Source organism: Scyliorhinus torazame, chromosome 6 (assembly GCF_047496885.1).
Source record: "Scyliorhinus torazame isolate Kashiwa2021f chromosome 6, sScyTor2.1, whole genome shotgun sequence".
Lineage (NCBI taxonomy): Eukaryota > Metazoa > Chordata > Chondrichthyes > Carcharhiniformes > Scyliorhinidae > Scyliorhinus > Scyliorhinus torazame.
In genome coordinates this window covers 308,242,843-308,265,410 of record NC_092712.1, presented here as the reverse complement: position 1 = coordinate 308,265,410, position 22,568 = coordinate 308,242,843, and the positions used below count along the sequence as shown (strand labels likewise).

Below are 22,568 nucleotides of genomic sequence, written 5' to 3'. Positions count from 1 at the left end.
ATCTGATGTGTTACCAATCTGACACAAAAGGGGTTGTGCAGGTAAACCTGTGCTGGCAGCTTGGGCAGGACATGCAGAATTTTGCAGAAGGATTCCATTTGCCTATTTTGAATAGGTTAATGATCTGTGTAAAGCTTGCCTAGTGACACAATTGACCGGGAAGGCTGACCTCGAGGGGGTGGTAGCAAGTTTTAAAGGGCTGCAGCGTATCGTTAAAGAGGAAGTGTGGTAGAGGTAGCAACGTGGATTAACTGTTCAATGGAATGCTGGTAAGATACCTCTCCCTTTGGTGCTGACCAATGGGATCTTTTGCCACAGGACTCACTCCAAAGGTGGGTGACCCTATTTGAGAGCTGACGGTCACCATTCAATTAATGAGTGGAGGGATGTTATGTGCAAACCATGTCAATGTGGTAACTCAAGGGGCTGGCAGAGGGTGACGTTAAATGTATTCCTGACCCTTGCTGGGATAATGGCAGAGGTATATTTGCATCTGCAATACACCTTTTGAAGCCCAGCCCACCCAACAAATTAGTCAGCGCTTTAATCAAATCAGAACAAAGAAAAAGGGGAAGGGAGAAAAACTGGGAAACATTTGATGAAATGTCCGATAAACTGCTTAAGAAAAAGAGTAGGTACAAGGTCTGAACTCTTATTTTATACATCATCACAGTACATAACCTATATCCCTTTGTATAAGACTGTATGATTGTTCTAATCGTAGACCAGGAGCGAAGTTCTCCATCCTGCCCCGCCACATTTCTGCCCCGACCCGCCGGCGGGATGCTCCGTTACACCGGCCGGTCAATGAGGTTTCCCATTGTGGGGCAGCCCCACGCCGTCGGGAAACCCCCGGGCGCCGGCAAAACGGAGACTCCCGCCGGCGGAGAATGACGCCCCTGATCTCTCGGTTTTTGATAAGTTCCATTTAGGGATCAATACCCTTTTGTATAAAGCAGACAAAGTTTCAGATTCAAGACACTTGCTAAGTGAATAAAACTACAAGATTCTGCTCCTTTTAAACAAATAAAAATAAACTTCATAAAGTAAACAAGGTTAAAGATATAAAATAATTTACAAAATCCAGTTTATACTCTAACATTCAGGATTAATATAAGGTACACGTGAATGAACAGGCAAACTGTAGTTGAACACAGCATACTGTAGAATAAATGGTAAATGCGACCATAACAGATCCCATGGATTTCTCAGCAGCCGACCCGGACATCAGTAAACACCGTGAGTCGACCAATCTCATTGAAGCTCTGCCTCTCTCATAAGGGTATTCCAAACTTCTCACTTTTCAAGATCTAGCCTCTGAATTTCCTGAAAAGCTGCTCTAACTCAGATTGCCTCAGTGACTGCACACGAGCCATGGTTTCAACCTTGCCTCCCGAGAGTCTGTTACCCTGAATTGATGAGACTGCTAACCTAAGCTAAAATGAGGAATGCTGGCACAACATTGGGATGGGAGGTATCTATTGTCAGGTCTTTCAGCATTGAGATACTCCATGGCAATGAGCCAATTCGTAGAAAAGCCTAACAGAAAACAGATTACACTCACTACATCTAAAGACCATACATTTTAATGTTCTGTAGCCTTTGGACATTTATTTCAAAATCCATAAAAGCAGCTGTGGTGCTGTAACACTTGGCCTCATTCCTTAACATTTCCAAATAGGCATTCTGTCATAGTGGTTTTGAACTCTTATAAGTATCGCTTTCAGCAATGTTATGTTATTAACCTTTTATTGTCAGCATTCTTGTAGCTGTTGTACCAGTTTGGTTACTTCCTCCAGTGAGACTCCACTTTTATGATACTGCCTCTACATCAAAACCACTAGATATTGTCGCAAGACCCATTAAACTCAGCGAATAGAACCACATGCCCTCTGATGTACTCAAATCAAATTATCTAACACCACCTCCCACACTGACCGTAATAAGAAACAAAAATTCACTCAGCACACTTTTATGCAGCCTCTCTTCGGGAGAACATGGCAAAGCAAAATCCAGAAAAAGTAGGACTGCGAACCGTGACTGATCTTCTCCTCACTTGTGGGTTGCTGGTTGCACTTGCAGAGTTGTGCTGTCATCCTGGTTGAGTGATCTGCGCCTGTTCAGCTATTGATTTTATCTCATAGGATCAATAGGTTTTGTGTACACCAGTTTTACACAACTATTTTAGACACATATGTGTACAAAATAATAGCGAGGCCACAATTAGAGGCCTCTTTGTCATTCTTGGGAGCACTATCACACAGAGAACATTAAAGCCCTGGAGAGTGTGCAAGAAATTAGGACAAGAGATTATAGATATGAGAAGAGACTAAAGATACTATGCTACTTCTATTGGAGTGGAGAAGGGTCCCTATAGTCAGTCTCTTCTTTCTATTTGTGGTCAACATGTGAGGGGTGCAAAGAATGTTGCTTTTAGGAAGGTGTTCTCGGTCATTAATTATAGACACATACGAAAAGGAATGAGCAATTTGACTCCTCGACTCCCATTGGACGATGTGACTGAACAAACTCAATAAACCTTTCAAGTCATCAGAATATCTGAAGATCAAACAATGCCATACATTATGTTAAGGGCTCCAAACAGTTATCAACCTAAACATGCAAGTTCTCCGCAGAATTCTGCATCTCCCAATGGGTTTCTCGGTGTAGCTGCCCAGGAGTGCAGAACTTAATGAAGGATATGACACAAGTCATTCTTCCACCTGCGATGGTCCCTCACTCTGGTTGTGCTTGAGTTTCTTCCTTGCAAAGAACACAAAGACTGAGACATGGAACAGGAAAGTGCACAATATTGTTTGACCTAAGTGTCCACAGATATTCTCCTGTGTACATATGAAAATGATGAATAGGTAAAGCCCCATCAAGCTTGTCCCATAGATTGATAGAGTCATACAGCACAGAAAGAGACCTTTCTCCCATCATGTCTGCGCTGGCCATCAAGCACCTCTCTATTCCAATCCCATTTTCCAGCACTTGCTCCATAGCCTAGTGTGCTGGGGCGTTCCAAGTGCTCATCTAAATGCTTCTTAAATATTGTGAGATTTCTTGCCTCCACCAACCTTTCAGCCAGCGAGTTCCAGAAGCCTATCACCTGAGCTGGGAAGAATTAATAATAATAATAATCTTTATTGTCACAAGTAGGCTTATATTAACACTGCAATGAAGTTACTGTGAAAAGCCCCTAGTCGCCACATTCCGGCGCCTGTTCGGGTATACAGAGGGAGAATTCAGAATGTCCAAATTACCTAACAGCACGTCTTTCAGGACTTGTGGGAGGAAACCGGAGCACCCGGAGGAAACCCACGCAGGCACGGGTAGAACGTGCAGACTCCGCACAGACAGTGACCCAAGCCGGGAATTGAACCTGGGACCCAAGAGCTGTGAAGCAACAGCGCTAAACACTGTGCTGCTGCGCTGTCCCTCAAAATCCATCACTTCCTACCAAAATCTAGAGATAGATCATCTCCTGGGAGAGGAAGGAAACCAGAAAAAAACTCAGGTTCAGTCGTAGGGAGAATTCAGAAAATTCCACTCCAATTCCTTCAGCTGATCAAAACTAGTCTGGGAGTTCACACTGACCCTGATTTATATTTCAGGGTGCCTGAAATATAGGCCAAAGCAAAGGCAGCTCTCTTTATGGAAGATATTCAGGGAATCTGACTTCACAAAACAAGGTGTAAACCATTCCACAGGTTCCCCCCCCCCCCTCTCTGGGGGAAAGAAGAATCACAGATCATTCAACCTAGTTCTGCACTTGTGACCCCCAACCCTGTCCAATCTATTCTGTTGAAGCAATTGGTCCACTTAAACACAATCTAGTCCCCTTGCTAATTTTGAAACCTGGATCAAATCAACCCTGAATATACTCTAAAGCTGAATATACACCTGTCTGGGGAAGGTGTTTTAAATGGGAAACTATTGCACTGTATCAAAAGCCTCAATGTTCCAAATGATGCCAAACCGAGGTACTGGGATTGTATTCCCTGGAATTTAGAAGGTTGGTGGGGGGGGGGAATCTGGGGCGGGATATTCCGATCCCCCGCCGGGTCGGAGAATCGCCGGGGGCTGGCATGAATCCCGCCCCCGCCAGTTGCCGAATTCTCCAGTACTGGATATTCGGCGGGGCGGGAATTGCGCTGCGCCGGTCAGCGGGCCCCCCCCGGCAATTCTCCGGCCCGCGATGGGCTGAAGTCCCGCTGCTGGAATGCCTGTCTCGCCGGCGAGAATCAAACCACTTCTCTTCCCGGCGGGACTAGGCGGCGCGGGCAGGCACCGGGGTCCTGGGGGGTGGGGGGGGGGGGGCGCAGGGCGATCTGGCCCCGGGGGGTGCCCCCATGGTGGCCTGGCCCATGATCGGGGTCCACTGATCCGCGGGTGGGCCTGTGCCGTGGGGGCACTCTTTTCCCTCCGCCTCGGCCACAGTCTTCACCATATCCAACGCGGAAGAGACCCCCCCCCTGCGCATGTGCGGGGATGATGTCAGCAGCTGCTGACGCTCCCGCGCATGCGCGGACTTCCGCCGACCGGCGGAGTCCTTTTGGCCCCAGCTGGCATGCCGCCAAAGGCCTTTCCTGCCGGTCGGCAGCACACCAACACTCTGGCGCGGGCCGAGCCCCTCAAGGTGAGGGCTTGGCCCCTAAAGGCGCGAAGAAATCCACACCTTTGGGGCGGCCCGACGTCGGAGTGGTTCCCGCCACTCCATCCTGCCGGGACCCCCCCGCCCCGCCGGGTAGGGGAGAATCCTGGCCCTGATTTGAGTTTTCAAGATATTAAGGAAAACTGACAGGATAGGTAGAAATAAACTATTTCTGTCGGTTGGGGTGTCCAGGCTTATGGGACAGAGCCCAAAAATGAGTGCAGGATCTCTTAAGAGTGAAAGTTTTCGATATGCAAGTGTTAGTGGTAGTTTGGAACTCTCTTCCACAAGCAACGATTGCTGATAGGTCCGTTGCTATTTTAAAATCTGAGATTGATAGATTTTTGTTAAGCAAAGGTATTAGGCGCTATGTGACAAGACGTGTGTAGTTCTGGCAGTTCATGATAAGGGGCTAAATGGCCTCCACTTGTTCCTAGATTCCTATGAGATTGTTGTGTCGTTGCCGAGACTGAACAATGAGAAGAATTTGAGTGACAGCCTGGCCTCTACCTGATACTTGTAGACCATGCAAGGGGAGATTCAAATATCTCCAGACTCTATAGATTGTGTGATAAATAGCCAGAAACTGCAGGAATTGCGTGCATCTGATGTCTGGCGTTGCATAATCCTGCAGTACTGCTGTGCGTGAAGAAGTGACGTGTTGTTTCTGTGGCAACCAGATACGTGGTGCAGATACGAAAGAGAAAACGCTGGAAAATCTCAGCAGGTCTGGCAGCATCTGTAAGGAGAGAAAAGAGCTAACGCTTTGAGTCCGATGACTCTTTGTCAAAGCACAGATGTGGTGCAGATATACTGAAGCATGGGGTTCAGTAATACTCAGGAACACTGACGAACGCCTCGAGATGAAATGGTTAATGCAGCTCAGGAGAGTGAGAACATATACTACGGATGTCTGACTTTTATTCAAGGTTCTAACGCCTGCTTCACTGAGGTTAAATTTATTGAAAGAACCAAGGTAGTGTTAAGCACACCAGTACCGATCAACATTATTAATTGAAGTTAAAATAGATAAGGTCATAGAACAGTAAAATCCAAATTTATGGTGAATCCCTAATACTCAATTTAAAATGATCTACAAAATAGATCAGGGGCGAGATTCTCCGACCTCCCGCCGGGTCGGAGAATCGCTGGGGGCTGGCGTGAATCCCGCCCCCGCCGGTTGCCGAAGTCTCCGGCACCGGATATTCGACAGGGGCGGGAATCGCGCCGCACTGGTTGGCAGGCCCCCCCGCGCGATTCTCCGGCCCGGATGGGCCGAAGTCCCGCAGCTAAAATGCCTGTCCCACCGGCGTAGATTAAACCACCTACCTTACCGGCGGGACAAGGCGGCGCGGGCGGGCTCCGGGGTCCGGGGGGGGGGGGGCGCGGGATGATCTGGCCCCGGGGGGTGCCCCCACGGTGGCCTGGCCCGCGATCGGGGCCCACCGATCCGCGGGCGGGCCTGTGCCGTGGGGGCACTCTTTCCCTTCCGCCTTCGCCACGGTCTCCACTATGGCGGAGGCAGAAGAGACTCCCTCCACTGCGCATGCGCAGGAATGCCATCAGCGGCCGCTAACGCTCCCGCGCATGCGCCGCCAGGAGATGTCATTTCCGCGGCAGCTGGCGGGGCACCAAAGGCCTTTTCCGCCAGCTGGCAGGGCGGAAATTCGTCTGGCGCCGACCTAGCCCCTTAAGGTTGGGGCTCGGCCCCCAAAGATGCGGAGCATTCCGCACCTTTGGGGCGGCGCGATGCCCGACTGATTTGCGCCGTTTTGGGCGCTAGTCGGCGGACATCACGCTGTTTCCGGAGAATTTCGCCCTTCTTCTTCAGCGATCGCTCGCTAATGAGTATGATTGTTCACCTAATAAACTGCGTGTTATTAGTCATGGGTTCTGTGGGTTCTTGCATGGCTGATGAGTCTGACTGTAGAGCCTCACCTTCAATCACACTCCTGGTAGGTGTTTCCCAGAGGTGGGATCGGTCCTTGGACTCGAGATCGCTGGTTCCTTTCTCAGGCTCCTTCTCCGGGCCTCCTCTTGTCGTCGGGTGTCCTTGAAGAATTGTGTCCCTTCAATCAGGAGTTTCCTCAAAGTAGGCCTCTTCTGGGACATGCCGTTCTTGACTTTGATGCGGCATTTCTTGAGATAAGCCTTCAGAGTGTCTTTGACGTGCTCCCTTTGTCCTCCTCTTGTTCGGAAGCCTTCCTTGAACTAGGCAAAGAAGATTGGATTTGGCTTCGGGACTCTGACATCCTAAGCACATGGTCGGCACAGTAGGGTTGGTTTCGGATGACCATGGCCTTGATTCTGGTGCTCTTGGCACCTTCAAGGACACTATTGTTACTACACCTGTCCTCCTAGCTGATGTGGAGAATCCATCTCAGACAGCATTGATGGTACCTCTGCGGGGCCTTGTGGTGGCGTCTGTACGTAGTCTAAGTTTCTGAGCTATATAGAAGCCATATTGGGAGGGCGACCGCCTAGTACATAAGGATCTTGGTGTCAGCACAGATGTTGCATTCGTCAGAGACTCTTGTCCTTAGGCATCTGACGAAGGTGCTCGCAGATTGGATATGGTGCTGGATGTCTGCATCGATGTCAGCCTTAGATGAGAGGTGGCTCCCCAAGTATGGGAATTGTCCCATGTTTGGTAGGGTTCTCCTTGAATCTTGCCCTGGGGTGGGTTGGTAAAGGACTTGGGTCTTCTTGACGTGAAAGCTGAGGCCCAGTCTATGGTTTGCTTCCGTGAAGGTGTCAAACATGGATTGGAGGTTCTCTTCTGAGAGAGTGGAAATGGCGAAGTCATTCTCATACTGATGTTTCACGAGTGATGTCAGCGTCGCTTTCTTCTTGGATTTTAGCCGTTTGAGATTGAAACCTTTTCCGTTCATCCAATAGGTGATGACCAAAAGGTTCGGTTGGGTTACTGGGTTATGGGGATAGGGTGGGGCCTGATCCGAGGTGGGGTGCTCTTTCGGAGGGTGGGTGCAGACTCGATGGGCTGCATGGCCTCCTTCCGCCATGTAGGGATTCTATGATTCTATGAAGGAAATTACAGGCAGGATTCTCCGTTTCAGCAGCTAAATATTGGCCCGAACGGAGAATTCCCGGGCGTTTTACGGCAAAAATCGGAGCCGAACCCTCACCGATTCCGGGAGCGGTGAGGGGCTAGCAGCGGCGACGGGTGAAACTCACGGCTCCCGCTCTGAAAATGACCAGAGAATGGCCGGGTCCCAGGCTGCGCATGCACATGGCGACGACCTGCAGTGGTTGCGCCATACAACGTGGTGCTGGCCGTGTGCGGACCCGACCCGCCATCCGCAACCCCACAGGCCACCCCCTAACCACTCCCCACCAGTCCCCCCAGCCCTTACGGAAGCTCCCCAGCCAACAGCAGGGATCCTGGCCAAATGCGGCGGCGTTGGACACAGTCCGCAGCCACTCAGCCAGGTTCCCGATCGCTCAGACCACACGTCACCACGTGGTCGGGAACTTGGCCCATCCGGGGAAGAGCGTCGCGGGAGGGCCTGCCGATGACGCGCCAATGCCATTGCAACGGCGTGCGCAGCAATGATGCTATTTTGGAGGGGGCAGGGAGAATGGCTGACCAGCGTCAAACCAGCACCGTCCCCGTACCAGCCTCCCTGAACAGGCGCCGGAATGTGGCGACTAGGGGCTTTTCACAGTAACTTCATTGAAGCCTACGTGACAATAAGCGATTTTCATTTTCATTTCATTTGGGCATCGGAGCCCATTCTTCGCCCGATCGAGGGTTACAATATTGGCGTCGGGCAACGCAGAATCCAGCCCTACTTCTCTCAGAGGGCCGTAAATCTGTGGAATTCACTACCCCAGAGTGGGGTGGATGCCGGGACACTGAGTAAATTTCAGGAGGAGATGGACAGATTTTTAATTAGTGACAGGTTGAAGGGTTATGGAGAACGAGCAGGACAGTGGGGTTGAGGCCGAGAGGCGATCGGCCATGATCGTATTGAATGATGGAGCGGGCTCGAGGGGCTGAATGGCCTACTCCTGCTCCTAGTTCTTCTGTTCTGCTGCTCCAGATTTGTGAGGAGTGGCCTGGAGTTGTCAACCACAGAACCGGGGGAAAAAAGTTCCTCACTCGCATTCTTTGCAAAGAGCAGCTGGGATGGGTGGGGGGAGGTGGTGTTGGGGTTGTGTATAAAGGCTGTGCAGTCAGACAGCTCTCAGCCATCTCGGTGTCCAACCTCTGTGAATCACCTAGCTCTGCCTCCCAGCTCCTGTCTGCCACAGGTAAGGGCCACTCACTCACCCGGCGCTCTTTAGTGTTATTGTATTTTTCACCTTTAAGAGTCGCTCTTCCTTTGAAGTCAGGCTGTTGGTCGTTCTTTAGGTGCCAGAAGTTTAGTGAATTGCCTGACAGAAATATAACCACTCGCAGGCTGCCTTTTAAAGTTAGGCAATCTTTTTAAAAAAAAAAAGTCTCGGTTGCACTCTGTGAACTCTGATCAATCCCAAACTGACACTTTAATCTGGAGGCTGTGATCATTTCTCTATTTTAAATCGGTGTTGGACGGATAATGGACGTGGATTGGGAAAGTGCAGCGGAGTCGATAGAGAGTTTTTTCTTTTTCTTCTGAATTGTTACAGTGGGTCTCTGAGCAAGAATACTCACAGGAGGCACTTTTAAGAGCTTTTGAAGTAAAGTTAGTGATTCTCGCCACCCCCCCCCCCCCCCCAAACCCTGGCACAGTTACTCGGGAAGCAGTGGGAAAGGCAGGACTCAGGTTTATTTCATATTGAGCTAACTTAATATTAATAACTTAATATTTAGTCTGGCTGGCTAAATCAAACGTTTCAGCCAGTTAATTGCTCTGCTCCCCTGCCTCTGCTTTTCATTGCTGAGGTTTCAAATACCTTTAAACCCATCCAGCAAACTTTAATGTTCCCATTTTACAAAGCCTGCGATGGTTTTGATAGTTGTTCAGTCTGTGGCGGTGCAACACTTAAAAGAACATAAATGATAGAACAATCATAACTTTGACTCTTCCACATATTCAAACAAAAACCTTGGAAAAGCAGCTCTGAAATACGTTTTGCATTTTGTTTTGATGTGCATTTCACTGTAACAATAATTTCTGCCACTCGGTTTCACTGGAAGTGTCAAAGGTTTGATGTGGAGACTATTTAAAACACCCGTCTCCTCTCCGGAGTTTCAGCTGACAAACAACACCCAGTGCTCTCCAAATTGTTCCCAAATGCCTCATGTGCCATTTCAGGAATGAAAGTGTCACCAATGTGTTTCCCACCCAGCAGTGTTTCTGTTTTATTTCAACACTTGGAAGCAGCTCATTAATTGTGAAGGGCTTGCACACGTCCTGAGGATTTGAGAAAGGCTGCAGGAAGGCAAAGATGTTTGTTTATGCAAAATTCAGAATCACACAATCGTTACTGCACAGAAGGAGACCATTCGGCCCATCGTGTCTGTACCCGCTCTCTGAATGAGCATCGTGACTTGGTGCCCTTCCCCTGTCTTCACCCCGTACGCCTGCACATTGTTTCCATTCAAGTCATCATCTAATGCCCTCCTGACCTGTTGAATCTGTCGTGTAGCTGCCTGTCTGTATCTCATTATGTGCATGTCTGCATATCATGACAGAACCTGCCTCCGCCACACTTCCAGACAGTGCATTCCAGACCCAACCATGCGCCGTGAAGACGTTTTCTCTTCACATCACATTTGCTTCTTTTGTAAATCACTTTAAATCTGTGCCCACTTGTTCTTGATCCGTTTACAAGTGGGAACAATTTCTCCCCGTCTGCTCGATCCAGCCCCCTCATGATTTTGGACATCTCAATCAAATCTTCTCTCAGCCTTCTTCGCTCAAAGAAGAATAGTCCCAACCTCGCCAATCTATCATCATAATTGAAGTTTCTCAGCCCAGGAACCAGTCTTGTAATCATCTTCTGCGCTCTCTCCAATGCGTTCACATCCTTCCAATAGTGTGGCGCCCAGAACTGTATCAATATTCCAGCTGACTAACTACTATCTTGTATAAGTTCAGCAAGACCTCCTTGCTCTTGTAATCTCTGCCCCTATTGATAAAGCCCAGAATACTATATGTTTTATTAATTGCTCTCTCCACCTGTTCTGCCACCTTCAATGATCTATGCACATAAAGACCCAGGTCCCTCTGCTCCTGCACCCTCTTAAGAATTTTACCCCTTATTTTATATTGTCGCTCCATGTTCTTTCTACCAAAATGCATCACTTCACACTTAGCATTGAACTTCATCTGCCACCTATCTGCCCACCCCACTAACCTGTCTATGCACTGTCCTCCTCATTTTTACAATGCTTTTAAGTTTTGCATCATCTACAAACTTGTCCCCTGCAACCTGTCCCCAATATAAAAAAATCATAGAATTTACAGTGTAGAAGGAGGCCATTCGGCCCATCGAGTCTACACCGGCTCTTGGAAAGAGCACCCTACCCAAGGTCCACACCTCCACCCATCCCCACAACCCAGTAACCCCACCCAACACCATGGGCAATTCTGGACACTAAGGGCAATTTATCATGGCCAATCCACCTAACCTGCACATCTTTGGACTGTGGGAGGAAACCGGAGCACCCGGAGGAAACCCACGCACACACGGGGAGGATGTGCAGACTCCGCACAGGCAGTGATCCAAGCCGGAATCGAACCTGGGACCCTGGAGCTGTGAAACAATTGTGCTAGCCACAATGCTACCCTGTTGCCCCTGGGCTACCAAACAATATACCAGTATCTCGATCATTAATATATGTCAGAAGAATACATAGAATCATAGAATCCCTACAGGACAGAAAGAGACAATTCGGCCCATTGAGTCTGTACCAACCATTTGAAAGACCACCCTACCTCGGCTCAATTCCCCATCCTGTAACCACACCCTAAGGGGCAATTTGCCTGTCCAATCCAGCTAACATGCACATCTTTGGACTGTGGGAGGAAACCGGAGCACCCGGAGGAAACCCACGCAGATAAGGGGAGAACGTGCAGACTCCACAAAGCCAGTCACCCGAGATGGGAATCGAACCTCGGTCCCTGGCGCTGTGCGGCAGCAGTGCTAACCACTGCGCCATCATGCCGCCATTTAAAAAATAAATAAATTTAGCGTACCCAATTCATTTTTTTTCCAATTAAGGGGCAATTTAGCGTGTTCAATCCACCTACCTTGCACATCTTTTTATGTTGTGGGGGTGAAACACACGCAAACACGGAGAGAATGTGCAAACTCCACACAGTGACCCAGAGCTGGGATCGAACCTGGGACCTCAGCGCCGTGAGGCTGCAGTGCTAACCATTGCGCCACCGTGCTGCCCCTGCCACCATCTTTTTTAACATAAAAATGCTTTTAAAGTACTAGCTTTCAGCTGGACACATTAATGGTGTTTCACATTTCAGAGTCATGTGTAAAAATATAGACTTGAAAATAGTCACCTGTGCGGTATGTTCCTCACCATTTCGGTAATGTTATTTTTTTAACCATTAAGTGGGATCTCAATATTTATTAAGTGTGTCCTTCAGCTGTAAAACGTTAATGGTAAAATGAGCAACACTTCGCTGACAAATTCCTTGGGATCTGGGAGTCCTGCAATCTTTTTTTTAACAGTGGTCAGTTCTCCTCAAAACGTTGATCCCTGGTGGAGTATGTGACCAGTCAATTAGTAAACATCTGATATCTGTCACTATATCGTACTCTGGCTGGGCATGACTCTCAGGCTGCAATGTGTCACACCTGGTGAAATTCCCAGGGGTTGTATGGGAATGGGAGTGAGAATGTGGGATGGGCTACCAAACAAAGTAGCTGAGGTGACTAGCATTGATGCATTTAATGGGAAATTAGGCAATCATATGTTAGATGGGGTTAGATGAAGAGGTGGGGGAGGAAGCTCATGTGGACCATCAACAGCAAAGGACCCAGAGCAGGCTGACTGTATGGCCTGTCAAATGATGCCTGTAAAGCACTGCCTAGCTTGTGATCTCATTTACAGTAATGTGTCTCTGAAGCTCCTTAACTCATTAAGAAAAATATCAGTTTAATAAATAAATATTGGGTACAGCTTTCAAAATTGGTGCGAGGATCTTAACAATGTGTCCAATGAAGCAGCATCAAAATATTAATGGAATGCGAAGAACACTTAATATAACCAATTCAGGCAAGTATAGGGCATGTGTCACTGCACATGGTACATGTCAATCACAATGAAATTGAACTCATTGCGAAGAATGTTGCCAACTATAACATGATGCTAAATATAACCAACATTTCTGTAAACTCCACTCTACCCTCAGAATGTCCTGCGATTTCTCCTTCTAGCTTTCTTGAATGGATTGCATTGAGACAGTTTCACGGATTATGACGGTCTTCTTACCCAAAGGGCATGCTACAAACTATACCATTTGATCATGAGACCCACTATAATTGTCCATAGCTTCATGGATGCCAAAAAAGGAAAGCGAGTGGTTAGGTGATCATTCAGCAAATATAAAGCATTGATCCTTTGGAATTCAGGCACTGTTCTGACCCCCCGGCCCACCAGGACTCCACAGATACTGATCTGCTGAGCATTTCCACCATTTTCTCTTTTCTGCTTCCAATTTCCAACATTTGCAGTATTTTGACGGTATTATTGAATTTGCAAAGATTCAGTCGAATCAAAAAATGTTTCATTTGTGAGGGGGCCAGGCTTTGAAACAGAGAAATGTCCTTAATTGCTGATAATATGCATCTGTTTTGTTTTCTGTCCAGCAGCTAAATGCTCATTCTTTGCAGACTTCCTAAACTAATCTGACTCACAAGCTTGTCCCATTTTGTTTCAGCAGGTTTTCTGTTTGAAAATGTCTGAATCCAGGCCCGATGACTCAAACAACAGGAAACCATTAGCTTCCTATGTTGGTCGGAGAATCACCCCCTCCAATGACTCCAACGCTGAAGAGAATGAAGTACTTAATTTTGAGTACTTTGGGCTCATTCCTCGAGGACCACCCAACCTGACAGGTACTTGACAAAGCTCTTTCAACAGTTTTTACATGTATTGTGATTATGGGTATCACCAAGCGGATTAACTGGATCTTAAAACTAGCAGAATGAGAGAATTTAAGCGTCTTGACCAGGTTGGATTTTTGTGCACGTTACCTGGGTTACAAAAATCCATTACGGCGATGAAAAAATAGAGTGGAAACCTCTTGCCTATGTGAAATGTCATTATAATAGGGGGATTATTGATCAAATGATCAACTCTTTGATATAATTGAACTAACGGCAAATTCAAGTTCAGTTACAGTAATTAGCTCAAATTGAAAGTGTGGGCCTCCATATAAATGGAAAGAATGATTGAAAAGCTTGGTAATTTGAAGAATCTTTGCTTCATCCAGATAGATACAAGCTGACCCAAAATCAATTTCAACCCTCACAAATAACATTCTATTAAGTCAAGAATTGATGTTTCCTGCAGTAGAACTTAAAATAGCACTAAAATAGAAAGCAGAATAACATGATTAAAGTTGTTACACTGGTAGACATTAGCAACTTCATATGTATATGGATTAAACAATGAAAGATGTGGCGAGGGAAATGACATATACCACTTCTTTTATCCCTGAAATACTGCTCCAGGTTAACCTATGTTTCATTATACTCAATCAGCTATGCACGCCTGATTTATTCTCTCTTGAATATCAGCAAGGGGTGTATAATATCGATAAGTGCTTTCTGACATGTTGAAGCCTGACACAACACTGATCTTTGGCAATGCTGGACTCCCTTTACATTGCAATATTCAGGAACGTCCCCAAGCTAACTTCAGTGGCGCACCATTTGCTGCATTACTAACTGTGGTGGTATGTATTAGGGGTAATGTGGTACCTGTGAAGCCGAGAGGCTATTGGCTGACAGGTCCCGGGTCCTGGTTGGATCTGCCGACTTCTGGCTCCGCCCTGAAGGCGGAGTATAAGAGCTCGAGCTTCTCCCCGCAGCCTCATTCTGTTGCTGAGCTGCTGGGGACAAGTCTCGCTTAATAAAGCCTAGATTGACTTCATCGCTTCTCGTCTCGCGTAAGTCATTGTGCGCTACACTAACATTGGGCGGGTTGTCTTATGAGGAAAGGTTGGAGAGGTTAGGTTTGTATCCACTAACGTTTAATAAGAGGTGACTTGGTCGAAACCTCTAAGATCCTAAGGGGTGTGTGGACCGGGTGGGTGTGGAGAGGATGTTTCCTCTTGTCGGAGAATCTCGAACTGGGGTCACTGTTTAAAAATAAGGGGTCAGTCATTTAAAACAGAGATGAGGAGAATTGTTTTCTCTCAGAGGGTTGTGAGTCTCTGGATCTCTCTTCCTCAGAAGGCAGTGGAAGCAGAATCTTTGGATATTTTTAAGGCAGAGATAATAGATTCTTGATTAACAAGGGGGTGAAAGGTTATTGCGGGCTGACAGGAATGGCGGAGCAGGCTCGAGGGGCCGAGTGCCCCACCCCTGCTCCTAATTCATATGTTCGTAATATACATCCATTGTTGACTTTCTCAGCCACAGGCGTTTCTAAACTTACATTAGGCTCATTATCATGTTCGGTTCTGCTAATACACTGCGGTCCCATTGCCAAGCTGTGAAAAAGCGACAACGTGAACCTTCTAAAAGAAGCACGGTGATACAATGAAACAAGAGATTACATCACAGACTTTGATTGGGAGTCTTATTAAAATCAATGCAGGAGAAAAGAGACAAAAGTAAGAAAGTCTATTCAGCGAAATCAAAGCCAAATGCTGAAGATCTGAAGTAATAACAGAAAATGCTGGAAAATCTCAACCAACCTGGCAGCATCTGTGGAGACAGAAACAGAGTTAGTGTTTTGAGTTGGATATGACTCTTCTTCAGAACACTTGTAATCTGGAGTCCCGATGAAGGGTCACGTTAGACTCGAAATGTTAACTGTTTCTCTCTCCACAGATGCTGCCAGGCTGGCTGAGATTGTCTCGCATTTTCTGTTTTCATTTAAGCTTATTAGTCCATGGGTTAAGACCACATAGATGAGGCTTCGCGCTGTGGTTTAGTGCCAACTGTGGTCACACAGGCACGGCCGGGTCTCCATTCACCGTAACACTTAACAAATGAGGGACAAGGAAAAGGATAGAAAAGAAGCCTTACATTATTTCATCAAGAGTCAACGTTCATATACCACATAAAGTTGTGGATGGGCCAGTGTTTCACACAGAAGGGGATGAATGTTATGTTCCCTTGGGGGCAAGTTGGCAGGTGGGTAGGGGTGGTAAAATTGGGCAGAAAGTAATGGGCACAATTCCCAGTGCCTACCTGACCACCTCTGCTCCACTGCAATGTTGCATGCCCTGGGTGGAGCCCAGTGGCCAAGTATGAAATCCAGCAAGTTTCACTGCTCTGGCCGGTGGCAGGCAAGGGGGGGGGGGGGGGAGAAAGGGGGGGATGGGGGCACACCTTTATGTGTGCCCTGGGCCCATTGGATCCCCCCCATAAAGTCTAAACTTACCCCAGCACAGCGTGAACTTCTGCCCAATAATACTCAATTACAATAATACCCTCATCTGATTTAAGTGATTGAAGCTGTATATTTGCTCAGCATATAATTCTTGTCATGTACACTCATTAATAGAGCAGTAATGTCAGTAAGTTCATTCTTCAAGAAATAAGTTTAATTCTATATATCAGGCCTCAATGTAGAAACCATTCTGACACCCAATGCAGCAAGTGATTTAAATTGTAGTCTGATTTTTGTCTATTCACCATAACAGTTCCTTGGTAGTACAGAACACAAATATTGCTGAAGAAGAGACATGTTGCTGAAGTTTTTAACCTTGAACTCATCAGGACAAATACAAGAATGCTGAATTTCCAACGATCACGACAATTAATACCACATGAGGAAAAGGTGCTGATTAGTCGTCAAGTTGACTCTGATCTGTTGAGGTGTTGCCATGGAGAAAGCAATGGGGAGCAATATGCTCCCCAAGCTCCAGGGTAATTGAAAAAAGGTGCAACGCTGAAACATGCACTGTTTATTTTGGGCCCCTGTCGATGAATGTATGTCACTCCTAGCAAGTGTAAATGAGCCACGTTGTGAGCTTGATCAACACCCTGCCTGGTAAAATAACCCTTAATTGGTTCCTTTGCATATTTATAGTGATTGCCACCTTCTTGTGGCAGACTGCCAGCCTTATTCGGTTCCAGCAGGTTGTAAAATTCCCCGATGGTTGAGGAACTGCTTTGTCACGGCTGCCTGCGATTATACCAGTCTCTCCGGCCCTCCTGCTGCTGATTTCATTGCCGCCTCCTGGGGACCAGTAAAATTCTGCCCAATAACTCTGTTTCGCTCTGCACACATCCTGCCAGACCTGCTGAGTATTTCTAGCATTATCTGTTTTTATATTATGTAAATGGTGGGTTAATTTGAGTTAGTGAAAGGGCGGCAGGGTGGCACAGTGGTTTGCACTGCTGCCTCGCAGCACTAGGGTTCAATTACGGTCTGTGGTGGAGTTTGCACGTTCTCCCCATGTCTGCGTGGGTTTCCTCCGGTTGCTCCGGTTTCCTCCCACTGTCCAAAGATGTGCAGAGTAGGTGGATTGGTCGATGCTAAATTCCCCCCAAGTGTCCAGAGATCTGTGAGTTAGCTGGGGTTCAGGGCGGCAGGGATAGGGATAGGGTGGGGGCATGGTAGGGTACTCTTTCAGACGATCGGTCGAATCAGCGGGCGCCGATTTGAATGTGATTCTCCAACCCTCCGAATTGAGGTCCACAGCCGCGCGCCAGCGGAAGCATGTAAATTAATGCAAATAGGTCTTGACGGGCGGCAGGGTGGCACAGGGGTCCCTGTGCTTCACAGGATCCCAGGTTCGATTCCCGGCTTGGCCCACTGTCTATGCGGAGTCTGCACGTTCTCCCCGTGTCTGCGTGGGTTTCCTCCGGGTGCTCCGGTTTCCTCCCACAAGTCCTGAAAGATGTGCAGGTTAGGTAATTTGGACATTCTGAATTCTCCCTCTGTGTACCCGAACAGGTGCCGGAGTGTGGTGACTCAGGGCTTTTCACAGTAACTTCATTGCAGTTTTAATGTAAGCCTACTTGTGACAATAAAGATTATTATTATAATGACCCATTTGCATCTATTCAGCAGGCCCGACATCCTATACTCTGGCCATCTGTGATTCTCCGGTCCTTGGGCCAGGAATCATGTTGTCGCGGATCACTTGTGGTCACTGCCAGCCTGGCCTTGGTGTGGTAGACCCCGCGGTGGGCCAAGGGGGCAACTCCAACCGAGGCAGAGTCCAACCCCACCCTCCCAACCCACAATGCACTACCTGCCCACCCCTCTACCAGACCCCTCCCTCCCCCCCCCAACCACCCCGAGATCCCCTCCCCAGGGATCCCTTTAATAGGGAGACTCTCCCAGGGACCCCAGTAATAGGGTGACACCCCAGGGACCCATGTGATAGGGAGACCCCGGGAACCCTGTAATAGGGAGACCGCCCCCCCGGGACCTCTGTAATAGGGAGACCCTCCACATGGACCCCTTCGGAAGATCCCCCAGTGACCCCAGTAATTGGGAAACCCCAGGGACTCCTGTAATAGGGAGACCCCCAGGGACCTCTGTATTAGGGAGACTCTCTCCCAGGGACCCCTGTAATAGGGAGACCCCCAGGGACCCAAGTAATAGGGTGACTCTCTCCCAGGGACCCCTGTAATAGGGAGACCCCCGACAGGGACCCCCTTGTTAAAGGGACCCCCCACAGAGAACCCCTGACTAAAGGAACCCTCTCACAGATTACCCCCCCCTCAGAACCCATCCCCCCCAAGAAGAGACCCTCATCTTGAAGCTAGAGAGCAGCCCCAGACAGGGGCAATGAAAAATAATTACAGCTGTAAAGCTTCCCTTGAAGCTCCACATGTCCATTCCTGGGAGGAGAACATCTGTGACCTGTGCCTCAACCTCTCTGATCCATTAGCTGCAAGCCATTCATAACTTTCTAGTAGTGAGCTGTGATAGGCAGCTTCCACACACCATCAGCAGCTTTGATTCATTCATCTCCCCTCACGGATCAATGACTCTAAGTGGCGAATCCCCAATGTTTACAACACTAACCACATCAAAGAGAGGTAAGTGCATTCCAAGCACTAAGTGCATTGCAATCACACTCTTGAGTTCAAGAACAATTAGCGGTGGGCAATAAATGCCCATAAATATATCCAATCCCATGAATGAATAGGAAAACGAAATCTGTATTGGTCCTCGTCCTCAACATAAGCTTGCCCCATCTTCCCACCCTGTGCCCATATCTCTTTATTCTCCTTTCATTCAGCCGTGCACCTAACATGCTCAGTAATTTTGACACGGGTCACGATTTTCTCCCGAGCTGCTCCTGCTCTGTCATTGTAACTTTGGGAAAATGTGTAAATGAGATTCCTCCTGCACATCCAGTAAGGTTACGCCCCGGAGTCTTGTCTGCAGCCTCAGCATTTAAGGAATAAGATTCTCCTGCTCACTGTCCTCCAGTCTTTTCCATTTAACCATCCACATATACCACTTCATTCCAGACCCCTTCAATTACTGGGAGCAGTCCATTTCTCTCCTCCATCCCATCTCTTTGAAACTGCACACACCACTTCGTATAATTCCATAACCTCCCCCAGACTGACGAAAACAAATTCTGCTTTTCAATAAATGTCATTTTGTGTGCTATAAGTTTCCCATTGAAATTCAACAGTCAAAATATTCTGAAAGGACTGTGCTCTGCTGGGAGACATGATACATTTAAAGTTGAATTTTCCTCTAAATAAGTAATGAAATGAGTTCAGGTGAAAATAAATGGATGTTGTCATGACAAAGAAATGTGCTAAAGTAGGAAGGCAGAAGGAAAGCTTAAAAGAAAGCTAAAGTGGAATATTTGTGTAAACGGGGGGCTCTCATTTGAATTGTGTAATTGGGTCCACAGAAGCAGAAAAGTATGTTTCACGAGATCACAAGAAATAGGAGCATGAGTAGGCCGTTCTACCCATCGAGCCTGTTCCAGCATTCAATAACATCATGGCTGATCTGAATGTTGCATTGACCCCGCTTTCCTGCCCGCCCCTTTCACCCTTGGCCCCCTTGTCAATCAAAACTATGTCTAGCTCCGCCTTGAATATATCCAATGACCCGGCCTCCACTGCTCTCTGGGGATGAAAATTCCAAAGAGTAATGACCCTCTGAGAGAGGAAATTCCTCCTCATCCCTGTCTTCAATGTGAATTTCCTTGACTTTAAGCTGTGATCCCCTAGTTCTCGGTTCCCCCATGTGAGGAAACAGCCGCTCAGCATTTACCCTGTCAAGCCCCTTCAGAGTCCCATATGTTTGTCAGTTCTAGTTAAAGGGGTGTTTTACATGTATCGGGGAATATGGTGGCAACAGAATGACCAGTGTTTGATGCTGCGGTTGAGGCAGAGGGCTAGGCCATCAGGCTGTGGGCAGCTTTGAGAGAGTAAAATAGATCTGCTTGACATCCTCCCCTAAATAATTCGCCGCAATGTTACAAAAATGTCTACTGATGGAAAAATCAGAAAAATCCTTTGTTCTAGGTGGCATGAAATAGGCTCATTTATCAATTAGCTCAATTGTGTTTCCGTCGTCTTCAGAAGTCAACTGTGTGCAGTATAAAATGGGCTATCAACTCACCCTGAGCCCCTTTTACATTACTGGAGAAGGCTGATTTCATCGCTGATATCAGGATACATGGGTAGACTGGAGAAGTTGGGCTTGTTTTAGAGAAGGCCGAGAGGTGATAAAAGTCCAAACGCTCGAGGGGTGGCACAGTGGGTTGGCACTGCTGCCTCACAGCGCCAGAGACCCAGGTTCGATTCCGACCTTGGCTGGCTGGCTGTGTGGAATTTGCACGTTCTCCCCGTATCTGGGTGGATTTCTTCTGGGTGCCTCCCACTGTCCAAAGATGCACAGGTTAGGTGGATTGGCCATGCTAAATTGCCCCTTCGTGCCCAAAGATGAGCAGGTTAGGTGGGGTTACGGGTACAGAGTGGGGTGAGTGGGCCTAGGTAGGGTGCTCTTCCAGACGATCAGTGCAGCCTCAATGGGCCGAATGGCCTCTTTCTGCACTGGAGGGATTCTATGAATTATTTGGGTCTGGACAGAGTAGATAGAGAAAAATAGAGAAACTATTCCTGTTTTCAGAAGGGTCAAGAGGGAGAGGACACTGATTTAAGACAGCTGACAAAAGGAGCCATGCAGCGAGTGGTTACAATCTGGGATGTACTGGGTGAAAGCCTGGTGGAGGCAGAATTAACCATGGCTTTCAAAGGGGAATTGGATACGCATGATGCTGAAATTCAGTCAGGATCTAGATGCACACTCACCTTCTAGTTTTACAGCTGCTGGTGACCAGGTTCGAATTTCAGCGGTGTTTTGACTTTCCCCCCCCCCTATTTTTGTATCTGCTGCATTGCAGACTTTCAGGCTTTTTTCCCAGAAGTCTACGCTGAGATTAAAATCTGCCGATCAGTTTGTGATGACCTTATTGTGCTTTCCCCGAACCTCTGTACACCAATTTGACAGAGTGACTGCTCCAGTTTTCCAATAGTAACCGATTGGGAAGAAAGTACAATCGCATTGTATGCATGCAAGTATTATGGGATGTTTAGCACAGTGATACATTCCTCAAGGGCAGTGCCCCTTTAACCAGATAGTGTGGATCATTTGCCTGAATAATGCCGCATTTCAGAAAGCAAACACAGTTCTATGACTGTCAGCTGCTCCAGATGTTCAAACATGTTCTGCAGTTACTCACAGGGGTGCTGTAGATTGCCAAATTATTTGCAGGAGAATGAATGCTTGAGACGTTCTTGCGCATACACAGTTATTAGCAACAGACATACTGAATACAAAAATGTTGGCCACATGGAGGAATTCGAGGCTAGTAGGATGCAGCTTTTCTGAATTAATGAAAGCAACTAAATGTTTGCAGATGTGAGAATCGAATAAAAAAAGCACTTAGGAGGCAGATGGCAGGGGATTTAGGAATCCTTTCATGTCTTGCTTCATGAAAGATGTATTTCTGTACAGACAAAGCCTTTGCTGCCCTTAATGTTTGTTTCCTTTATAGTAACCTTTCCGCATCAGCTTTTGTTTTATGTCAATGTAGTGCTTGCAGTTTAGGCAAAATGCCACACATGGTATTAGCGAGTAAGAGAAGGAATTCAGCTCATTTAAATAGGTGCTTCCTATTTTATGAAATAAATGTTTTGTTCATAACATAGATGCACTGATATTGCTTAAAGACTTTGCATATTTCTTCACGCAGTGGAGACATTTTGAAGAGACATGAAGAAAAATGATAATGTAGCGGTTTGAGAATTTGAAACAAGCCATCTAACCATAAAGGTATTGGGCAGGATTTTACTGCAGGTTTCAGGATCTCGCCTTCAGGCTCAAATGGGGGTCAGAAGTCTGCACTGTGTGGGTGTTGTAACCCTCACGAGGACCAGGGGGGAATCGCTGATTGGTCTACCCATGGGCTTCATAGGATATGAACTTCCGCCCAATAGGGGCTCACCAGCGGGGCTTTAATAATATCGACCCCCCCGGACCCGGACCAGTGGTTCCCAATAGTCTCAGGCAGGGACATTTGTTTTGTATGCCGCAGCTCCGGCTTTACATGTATTGGGGAGTAAACCTGCTTTGCGATTTAGCCTGCGCTCCCTGGAGTTATCACATTGGCGACGAGGATCAAACACAGATGATTTTAAAAAAAACTTCAGATAACAACTCTAATAAGAAAAACAAACCCAGGAATGCCTTTCTTTGGAAGACTTAAGCCATATGCTACAAAGGTAGAGGACTGGGGCCAGTATATCAAGCGCATACACTATTTTC

General features: G+C 47.3%; 1 protein-coding gene across 2 annotated transcripts in view; it reads left to right on the top strand.

Moving 5' to 3' along the window:
- The first annotated feature begins 8,797 nt into the window (after positions 1-8,797).
- The window catches only part of LOC140425576 (coagulation factor XIII A chain-like), a 140,906-nt gene continuing 127,135 nt past the window's right edge, over positions 8,798-22,568 (top strand). Inside the window, exons 1-2 of one of the 2 annotated variants that reach the window (XM_072510022.1) lie at positions 8,798-8,932; positions 13,513-13,687. In XM_072510022.1, the coding sequence (XP_072366123.1) occupies positions 13,528-13,687 (160 nt within the window). In that variant the 5' untranslated portion in view covers positions 8,798-8,932; positions 13,513-13,527. Of the gene's footprint in view, positions 8,933-13,509; positions 13,688-22,568 lie in introns of both variants that reach the window. The other variant, XM_072510024.1, reaches the window with a different exon arrangement.